Genomic DNA, 10,567 nt, shown 5'->3' on the forward strand with positions numbered 1-10,567 from the left:
TCACAGACTCCACGTTAAAGAGGCTTCCAACACGGAAGGTGATGGCGGACGGCCACCTTCGGGGACCACCGACAGACGGCGCTTCAAAAGAGAAGTCACACTTGACTGGACTTCCTTCCTCTTGCTGTGTTTCCTGTTAAATTGCAGAGATTTGGACTCTCTCTTGGTAGACCTTACTATATAAGGCAGGCAAATGGAGCCGGCTTGTTTTCTTCTTTTTCTTCTCGTTGGTGGAAGCGCTCATGGTAAGCTTGGCTTCAGAAGTCAGACGGGAATCCTCAATGTTCTGCTGCCCCTTTTTTATTCTTCTTCTTCTTCTTCTTATTATTATTGTTATTATTATTGTTATTCTTCTTTGTTATTTTCTTTTAGCTTTGCTCCCCTCTGGCGAATCCGTCTGCAATGGCACCCATGAGAAGTCGGGCTTCTCCGTCACCCTCGGGGCCGGCCTTTCCATCCGGGTGATGGCCAACGCCAGTGGCCACCGGGTGCAATGCAAGAAGGTGCACCCCGGCCAACCCCTTCTGGTGTTCACCGTGAAAAGAGAAAAGGTGATGATGGAGGAAGCCTTCGGGAACAGAGTCAACTTCTTCGTGGCCAACGGGACTTTGAGCTTTTCCCGCGTGGAGAAGACCGACTCGGGCCGATACATCCTGGAAATCTTTAATTCCATTGGCTGCAGCGTCAAAAAGCTTGCGGTAGAACTGGATGTTTGGGGTAAGTCGGGGGGGGGGGGGGGGGGTTTCGGGGGGGTTGGGGGGAGGATTTGACTCGACAGATATGTATTGAATAAATGGCGGCGGCTTCCGTGCCAGATTGTTGTCTATACTCTTTTTCATTTCAGAAAGCCATTTTTCTCTCCTCATTCCCCTTTGTTCCGCACTGGCTGCCCTACTGGTCATGGTGGTCTTGTCTTGTTGCCTGTGTAGGAAAAGGAGGCGGAGCGGGAGGTCAGGTATGACGGACACAAAGGCGCAAAGCAAAGGCGCAAAGCAGCCAAAGGCGCAAAGCAGCCAAAGGCGCAAAGCAAAGGCGCAAAGCAAAGGCGCAAAGCAGCCATTCATTCACTCACCATCATGAAAATGGTAATAACCCTTTTGATTCTGTGACTTTTGCCAAGGTTCTGCTCCATCCAGAGAGCAAAAGAGGCCAGTGGAATTTTGGCAGATGAGCCATGATCGGACGCAAGACACTTTACATTACGGAGCCAATTAGATCAGCCATTCTGGTGGAGGGGATTGGAATCATTCCTTTTAATTTATCGCCGTATGACGTCTTCATGGATTGGATCACAAATGTTGGCAAACTCTCATGTGGGAATAAAAGTCATTTTATGACTCGGGTGTGATGATGAAATGAGTCTTGTCTTTTTTCTTTGACAAATGTCCTCTTGTTAAATATGCAGATGCCACCTGGCCATGTTTTTTTTTTTTTTTTTTTTTTTTTTTTGGGAATTTTCTATTTTTTGAAATGGACATTTGCACTTTTCCAAATGCCCCAAAAGTATTCTGCTTGGTGCACAAACTCTGTGAGTGCCACCTTCATGACGGTAATCAGTCATAATAATGAAGAAAAAAGAAAAAACAAACTGGAGTTGATTTGCCACTGGAGTTGATTTGAAGGCCATTTCTTTTTGTATCCGTCCAAGTAAGCACAGCACACAAAAGAGGGCGCTCAAGCTCCTTGGACTGAAGCTGGCTGGACTTTTCTCCATTTTTCCACTCCTCATTTACAGCGTATTTTCTGAATTTACAGAATAAACCCAACACTGGCCTAACACATAAAAGGACAATAATAAATGTTCCCATGGATGAGACGATGAGCCCATTCTGGCTATCGGACCGCTTTTGTCCGATACGAACGCTCGGGGTCTTTCCAGATGCCGGCTGGCTGTAAGATAAGATTGGAAGATAAGATGACAAAGTGGCTTTGCAATTGTTTCCACATATTGCATCTGTTTTTGTCAGTAGAAACACATGGTTGTCATAGAGACTTTGCCTGGAATATGTCTACATTTTTCCCTCCAAAGTCTCCATGACAACTTGGGGTGGTACTAAGAGTTGGACTGCATGGGAGTTGTACTGGGAGCTGTTGCAAGGAACAGACAGTCTCCCCGTCACCAATCCTTGCATATAATCTGTCTTCAATCCGTGTCACGGTTAAATGTCATAGGGACCTTCAATCCATATTACAATCATCAGCGTCACCACCATCATAGGTGTCACTAAGTGTCACTGTTTGGCTGCAGATTTGTCATGTAGCCAATAGGGAATATGTATGTCCTTTCAAATGCACTTGTTATCATTTTACGCAACTTCACAGCTTTTCATCTCATTGCCTCTAGGTTGACAAAAAGAAGAAGTGCAACTTCCCTTTCCTCCTTCTGTTGGGTCTGAAGTTACAGATCCCCATACTTACCAACCGTGCACAAAGGAAAAAGGAGGCACGAGACTGTGTTTAATTTTAAAGCAACCGCGCGGCTGGGGAAGGTTGGAGGCGCGAGTCCATGATGGACACGCGCTCGGCTCTGCGGACCTTCTCCTCCTCTCAAGTCCCAAGTCGCGCTTTTATTAAGTTTCAGCAATGATGTCATGGAAACGCTACAACAGTCACTGAGACATGTTAAAGACATCATTATGATTATTGACAGGTTGTTCTTTGTTATAGGGAATTTGGATGTCACCAATCCTTGCATATAATCTCTCAATCCGTGTCACGGTTAAATGTCATAGGGACCTTCAATCAATATTGCAATCATCAGTGTCACCACCATCATAGGTGTCACTAAGTGTCACTGCGGATTTGTCATAGAGCCAATATGGAAATATGTATGTCCTTTGAAATGCACTTTAATGTTTTACGCAACTTCACAGCTTTTCATCTCATTGCCTCTACGTTGACAAAAAGAAGAAGTGCAACTTCCCTTTCCTCCTTCCCTCCCTCTCCGTCGTCGTCGTCGCCGCCGCCGTGGTGGAAATCAAAAGAGAAAGAAATTCCAAAAGTCATGGCGCGCGTCATGAGAGCCGCGGCCGGACCGCTGATTTTGCTGCTGCTTACGCTTTCTCCAGGTCAGTTCTTTTGGCGCTTTGGGGGGGGGGGGGGGGGGGGGGAATGGTCAGAAGACGCTGGCGTCATTTGGCCCCAATCGCTCTCTAACTTAGTGTTCAAAGGCTTTCTTTTTATCACATTGAAAAATGGAATGGTGGCTGATGCTTGCTTTGAGTGGATGGAGAAAGCCTTTCACCAAGCGTCCACCAAACACATTGAGAGATGGCGGCTCCCTCCCAAACAGTACACCGTTGGTTCACCGTTGGTTCACCGTTGGTTCACCATTGGTTCACCATTGGTTGACCTGCGTCTATTTGTCATATATGGTGTGTGGTGCCACAGAAAAATGGCTGAAAGTTTTGATGGTTGTATTGCAGGTGGCAGCCAGCCCTGTGACGCCACCAAAGAAGAGGCTCGCTGTTATGGACCACTGGGTGGAGAAATTCAAATCCAATTGGTCACCAGCCTCCAAATGGCCTTTACCTGGAAGCGCGGACGATACATTTATATAAGCAATAGGAACGGTGGTGTCATTGGCGATATTACTGTTCCGAGAGTAAGCTTTAGCCCCGACCACGGGACGGCAAAGATAGTCCAGCTGGAGAAGAGCGATGCCGGCAACTACAATCTTCTTTTCTACAACCAGATGGGAAAGCTACAGGGAAACAGGTCAACGCAGCTCCTCATTCAAGGTCAATTCATCTCTTTGGTTTTTTGCCTTGATCTGCATCACTATATACACCTCTGCAAGACTCAAATGCTGCTTGCTTTTCTTTCAAGCCCTCTATATTTTGCTGACACTACACATATATATATATATATATATATATATATATATATATATATATATATATATATATATATATATATATATATATATATATATATATATATATATATATATATATATATATATATATATATATATATATATATATATATATATATATATATATATATATATATATATATATATATATATATATATATATATATATATATATATATATATATATATATATATAGCCGCGCAGATACTTGGCATTGACACAAAGGGTGTCCACCACGGGGTGTTTCCCTCCCTTCCTCCCTCCCTCCCTCCCACAGCTCCCATCACCGCCGTCCAGCTGATCTCCCAATGCCTGGACGGAGGAGGGCAGTCGGTGTGGTGCACCTCCGACGGGGACCATCTCCAATACGGCTGGCGCTTAAACCAGCGAGACTTGCCGGCGGCGGCGTACCGGCTTCCCGGCGGCAAGGTCACTCTGGAGCCGGGCGTGTCGGGACGACTGCTTTGCTCCGTGGCCAACGAGCTGAGCCGACAACACCGGGAAGTGGACATAGTACCTTGCGGTGAGTACCCGGCGAGGGACGGACGGTGGACCACAGCCCGCTCTTTTTCTTTTCCTTTCTTTCCAGTCTTTGTTAACTGCAGCTCCAACGGGACGCTCCTATCCGGCTGGATGTCCCAAGCCGACGGAGCCCCGTGCCGGGGAGCCGTCGGGGAAGGCCGCCGTCGCCCGTCGGACCACTCTTTGCCCCTCGTGTTGGGCGGCGTTCTCTCGGCGCTCGTCATGCTCCTGGCCGTGGCGTTGGCGGTGACCTACCTGCGCAAGAAAAAGGCCGGCGGCGGCGGCGGCGGCGGCGGGAGCGACGGTATGGATGGATTAAAGTGGTCCCGCTCTTGCCCCCCCCCTCCCCTCTCAGTGGTGGGCGTTTTGATCGATTCTGCCGTTTCCGTACCCCGTGGCAGATGAAGGGGAATTGACGTACGCCGACATCAGGGTGCACCGGCAGCCCGGGCCTTCCGTAAGAGTCAACCGAGATTTGGAAGTGACGTACGGCCAGGTGAAGATTTCCCAGCAAGACTGGCCGGGTGGACATCAAATAGGCGCTTTGTAGCCAAATCCGTAGAAAAAGATGATTAAAAAAAAAAAAAAGGTTTTTTTTTTTTTGGTCCAAACTTTCAAACGGACATGGCATTTTTGGCAATGGGCCTCCTGATCTCTTCATGGAGGAATAGTTATTGAATGTACTTTAGATGAGATGAAGAAAAAAGCTGAACTATTTTCTTTGGAGTGCAATTCAAGTTGATTTGTCTCACGTAGTACGACTGCAAGCTTTAGCGCTAGTTCCCCCTTTTTTTTTGTTTTGTTTTTCTAGCTCATGTGACCACCAGTTGCACAAGCCTTCCATTTTTCAAAGACTGGATTGGAAAGAAAAATCCAAGAATCCAAATGATGAAGTTGGAGGAGGCCTATCTGTTCTGGCTGTGGGCGTGGCCTAACCTTTGATCACGATGGCATGACAGACTGGACTTTTTGGCTCTGTATCGCTCTTTGCATAACGACCCGCCATAAAGACTTACGCAATGTGTTTGTGGGAATTAGAATAAGGCCTGTGGCAAATCTTCAAGTGGAAAACAAGGGAGCAAAAATGCTCTTTTGCCTTTGACTTTTCAACTGGATTGATCAGGTTGGAGGTGAAAGGTCAAGCACCCGGGTCGAGCGTTTAGCGCCACGGCGGCCAAGGCCACCAATCCCGGCCCCATCCGACATGTTTATGATCCGTCACGGTTGTCCTCAAACACCCACCCGAGATTATTTTTAAGCCAACGTTGTGCGTTGAACCTTTGACTGACATAATGGCTGGGCCCAGCAAATCATTGATCGGGCCACGGCGGCGGCGTCGTCGTCGTAAAACGCCTTGGACTAGAGTTGGCCCCTTTTATCTGGCTCTCTGGCTATTTTCTATTAAGTCCACTGGTTTTGGCCCTCGTATTGGAAGAGCCCTAACTTTTTGTTTGGTCTTTTTTCCATGTTTCATCTGTATTTGCATTTGAGCCCCCCGAGGGGGTCGATGAAATGAATGGAAGCTGCCATTGTGACACGTTCATGTGACCAGATTCGGCACGGCGAAAGATATCAAATCATAAAAGACGCTTCTCCCAGAAGCCGTAAACTTTGCTAACGGGAAATGTCGTCCCACGTCCAAAAAAAAAAAACTCATTTGTCAACGGCACCACCGACTATCACCACCGACCATGCAGGTGCCGCAAAAGAGGGTCAGTCTGCCATGATAAGTTTATTCAATGATACTTGACTCACTTTTAAGATCATTCAGGAAAGGGCCGTATTCAACTGACAAATGGCATTTTTTTTTTTTTTTTTATTATTAGGAAAAGCCAAAGGCTTCAACACGTCAAGGGCAATTTTGCAAAAGTCTTATTACAAGGAAAAGCATTCCAATGTGAAACTTTTGACTTCCTCTTTTCAACCGAAAGATGAGAAGAAGGTCTGAAGAGAAGTCAGTACTTGTGCTACAGACCCAAAGATAGAAAAAAAGAAAAAACAACCAGAAAAGCAACAACTTTGTTTTGTTTTTTTACAGAACATAGTTTGTGCGTGCGTGCGTGATTAGGCGGGCGATAAAGGCCGAGTCACAAGCTGTTGAGCAATTTTCAGCGGGGTTAAGCGCTAATGAATAAAAAAAAAATGGGCCTTTTCTTCCTTCCTTCCTTCCTTCCAAAAGAGCGCGATGAAGAGGGGAAAGTCTTTGTACAACAATAGTATTTAAAAAGCTATTATATACACACCAGCACAATTTTCAAGTTTGTTTTCTTCCCGTGGACGGCTTCCAATTGAAGGAAGGTTTCCAAGTCAAAAAGTTTGTGGGCTCCCGTGAGCGCGGCTCGGGCAATTTCGGCCCGTGGTTGCCTTCATTTTGTTGGCCGCGAACACACCTTCCGAGCCGCCGTCACACCAAATCCATCTTGTATTCGTCCGACATGGCGCCGGATAGAATATGGCCGCCCGGGCTGCCGGCGTTGCGGCTGTCGGCCGATCCGGAGGAGGCGGCGGCGGCGGCGGCGACCACGCCCACCGGTGGGGTGGAGCTGGACGTGGAGGGCTGCTGGGAATCTTGCAGCTTTTTCTTGTTCAGTTTCCTCTCTTTAGCGCGCCGGTTCTGAAACCAAATCTTCACCTGGCCAAGAGGGGGAGAGAGAGAGAGAGAGAGAGAGAGAGAGAGAGAGAGAGAGAGAGAGAGAGAGAGAGAGAGAGAGCAAAGATTACACTGGGGGACTGGCAAAGTCAATTTCTTAGAGAGCAAAGATTACACTGGGGGACTGGCAAAGTCAATTTCTTAGCGGTGGAGTACCGTCGGTGACAACCTTGCCAAACACATCAACCCATCAAGTGATGGACACTTCAAATGTACGCTCCAATCGGGAGCCCACGTGTGATCTGCTGCAAGCCGTGACAATGTTTTTAGATGGCTTCTACAAGTCGTTGAGTGAGGCCCAATTGGCTTGTTTTTTGAAATTTTCTTTTGCTAAAGCGGCCATCTTGAAGGCCAGGACGACTTTGCGCTGGAAGCCTCGGGCCTCACCTGTCTTTCGGAGAGGCTGAGCGCCGAGGACAGCTCGGATTTGCGCCTCATGGTGATGTAGCGGTTGAATTGAAACTCGTTTTCCAGCTCCTGCCGCTGGTGGTCCGTGTAGACCACCCTGTATTTTTCCTTTGTCCGCGTCTTTCCCGCTGCGACGGAGAAAAGAAATCATACAATTATTGCAGGGAATTCCAATTGTTTTTGGAGCCTCTGACACTCCAAATCCAAATCGTGCATGCTAGGCTAACTGTATGCTAACTCGTTCCGTCGTCTCGGTTCTCTGGCCGTGGCCCGCCATCGGCCGTCCACCCATCCGGCGTGTCCGGCACCCCCCGCCACCCAGAAAATGAATGAATGTCGAATAAAAGCGCTTTTACAAATACTTTGTACGGGAAAGGTCACCAAAACAGGAGTGATAGGGGCCAAGTTTATGAATAACCATGGGGCAGAAAAACAAAACAAAAAACACACACACACAGGCGTCACTTTAGACATTTGTCTGGTGCCACGTTCAAGTTCAGGCGCCACTTGCAGACCCTTTGCTTCTATTAATCAAAAGGAAGTAAATCTAACGTCAAGACTCTCCCGCGGCGGGCGGGCTGCTTTTCTTATCGCGCTGACTTTTTGTTGACGCAGGGGGCAGGCGGGCGGCTATTCATTGACACACATTGGCAGGACGGGGCGAGTCGGCCATCCACCGGGAAATCTCCGCCGTGGGGGGACCGCATCCATTTTCGGTCCGGGTCCCGGGGGAGGGCCGGGGGACCCCCCCAAAGGAGTGGAGACTCCGAGCCCCGCCTGCTTCGTTAGCTCGCCGTCGACGTCCCGCGCAAGCTTGCGGAAGGGAGAGGCCAAAAGCTTGATGGATGTGTGTGTGTGTGTGCACTCGTGTGTGTGTGTGTGTGTGTGTGTGTGTGTGTGTGTGTGTGTGTGTGTGTGTGTGTGTGTGCGCGCGCGGAGTCACTCTGACTTAACTCTGCCATTAGCTTGTCATGTCGTCAAATAATGTCCCGGCCTCAAGCTTGGAGTAAATCAGCAAATTTAGCCAAAGTAAATCATGGAGATGCTAAGCTAGTATTTTTGTGGCCTTTTTTTCTTTTTGTTTTTTACTGACATCATGCCCTACGCTACAGTCGTCCCCATCCTATTCTATATTGACCACAGGTGTACGTCCATAGACGTCCCGTCCATCGGAAGTGGTTGACACGGAATGAAGATTGTTTTATTCTCTTCTCCCCAGCCCTCCCAGTTCAAATCAATGAGTCAAATGCTGTCAAAGAAAACTGAGTTGCTATTTCTCAAAAATTGGAAGCCATGGAGACAAACAGTTTGGGATTCTACCGCTGCTAAAATGACAACAAAAACTAAAAAAAAAGCCTTACGTTTTCTGACAAGAAAATAACAAGATACGTGTTGCAGATATATTATTTGTGACCATTTGACATACTTTTTTGTTGGTTTTGGACATTCTTAATTGGAGCCATTTTCCAACGGCAATGATTCGAAAACCCTTTTTTTTTTTTTTTTTTGCTATTGTTTTTGCCCGGACATAACGCTAAGACTTGAGATTAAATTCAAAATGGTGGAAAGCCAGCGTTGCCTTTTTTTGGAAAAGACTCGCAATAAGAAAGAGAAACGTTCCGACCACCCACGATTCTAACCTGACGGCGCGGTCGGCTTGGCGGGCTCTTGGGCTCTCCTCCGGGAACCGAAGGGGTCCTGACCCGGAAACAGATTGTAGGGGACGAGGCCCTCTCCACCGGGGACGCCGTGCGCTCCGGACACGCCGCCGGACACGCCGCCGGGCACGCCGCCGGGGTCCACCGGGCCAAAGTTTCCGACCCCCGGGCCGGAGCCCGGGAAGCCGAAAGAATAGTCCTCGCGGTAAACGGGGTTCCAGGCGCTGGCGGACGGGTCGGCCAGTCCCGCCATGTGATGGTAGGGCGCAAAGTCGTACGGGGGCGCCATGTATTGGCTGTTGATGGGCAGCGTCTGAGGGGCCAACCTGCTCGGCTGGGGGTACATGCTGGCGACCGTCTATCGGGTGAGCCGCTCAAAGTTCCCGGAGCATGGTCGCTCTTTATTCCGCCAACGTTTTGGCCTCGCCGAGTCCACGCGGCAGGCAGGCGAGAAGGCAGGCAGGCAGGGAGGCAGGCAGGCAGGCAGGCAGTCAGTCAGGCAGGCTGGCTGGCCGGCTGGCTACCTGAGCAGCAAGTACACACCTTTGTGGATTTACAGCCAGGGAGGTCGAAAGTACCGCGGTGACGTCACGCCTTACCTGAGACTCACCTGGCTTGTGCTCGTAAACGGCGCCGGTGGGAGCGCACGGACCTTATCTCGGCAGGAGCACCTGCCGCTTATTTTGAACCGCTGTTTTGGTGTCTGTCCTTTAAAGTGGCCGAGGACGGCAATCCGTTCGGAATTGGCCAGAGCTGAGTGAGCGACCAGACGCCGCTGAGCGCCGCTCCAGAGGTCGACGCCAGCTAGGACCACCAGAGAAGCCACACTGGTGCCTTCGGAGGCCAAACGCCGATGACTAGAGAGCAATAAAAGTCGATGATTTCTATGGAGTGTGCTGAGAGCCAATCCGCAAAGAGAGGGCATAGATTGGATGTGGAGAAGGTCCACACACCCCTGTTCAAATGCCATCTTAATGTGATAAGAAAATCCCAAGGTGATATCAATCGGGAAGTTACAAATACGACTTGCTGTGGCAACTAAGAGCAGAAAGAATCACCGTGTTTTACAGACAATAAAAGTAGACTCCCCCCCGCCCCCATCACAAACCAAGAATAAACTTATGTTAAAGTAAAAATAGTAAAACATCAGCAGATTTTATGACATTGATACAGCAGTCTTGTAAAGCGTGGAAAAAGTGTGATTTGCTGCCGAGGCGGAGCAAGTCATTCCAATTTGATTTGAGTTGAAGTGGGCAAAAGTGAAAGTAAAATGACAGCAGCCCCCCCCCCCCCCTGTGCTATATAGTTCTGGTGGCTGATAGTCACTTTTATTGTGCCTATAGTTAAAGTGTCGTGATCATAAACTGGAGTTTGTATGCATAATATAACCACTTTGACCTACACATCCGATCTAACCCCGAGTAATTAAACACGGCTACTGTTCAGGGGGC

General features: G+C 48.5%; 2 protein-coding genes across 2 annotated transcripts; one reads left to right on the forward strand and one right to left on the reverse strand.

Annotated features, from left to right (window-relative positions):
• The first annotated feature begins 105 nt into the window (after positions 1 to 105).
• LOC144207727 (uncharacterized) lies at positions 106 to 5,132 on the forward strand. Its single transcript, XM_077733366.1, has 10 exons — positions 106 to 245; positions 373 to 717; positions 845 to 955; positions 1,121 to 1,184; positions 1,880 to 1,892; positions 2,795 to 3,068; positions 3,426 to 3,740; positions 4,156 to 4,401; positions 4,468 to 4,704; positions 4,802 to 5,132. Exons 1-10 carry the CDS (start codon positions 194 to 196, stop codon positions 4,948 to 4,950), a joined length of 1,806 nt encoding a protein of 601 aa, XP_077589492.1. The 5' UTR covers positions 106 to 193; the 3' UTR covers positions 4,951 to 5,132.
• A 1,127-nt stretch (positions 5,133 to 6,259) lies between these two features.
• Positions 6,260 to 9,567, reverse strand: LOC144207844 (homeobox protein CDX-1-like). The gene is made up of 3 exons (XM_077733500.1): positions 9,099 to 9,567; positions 7,438 to 7,586; positions 6,260 to 7,032 (listed from the first exon to the last, which is right to left on the reverse strand). Exons 1-3 carry the CDS (start codon positions 9,460 to 9,462, stop codon positions 6,805 to 6,807), a joined length of 741 nt encoding a protein of 246 aa, XP_077589626.1. The 5' UTR covers positions 9,463 to 9,567; the 3' UTR covers positions 6,260 to 6,804.
• Between the last annotated feature and the right edge of the window lie 1,000 nt (positions 9,568 to 10,567).

This window comes from Stigmatopora nigra, chromosome 14 (genome assembly GCF_051989575.1).
Source record: "Stigmatopora nigra isolate UIUO_SnigA chromosome 14, RoL_Snig_1.1, whole genome shotgun sequence".
Lineage (NCBI taxonomy): Eukaryota > Metazoa > Chordata > Actinopteri > Syngnathiformes > Syngnathidae > Stigmatopora > Stigmatopora nigra.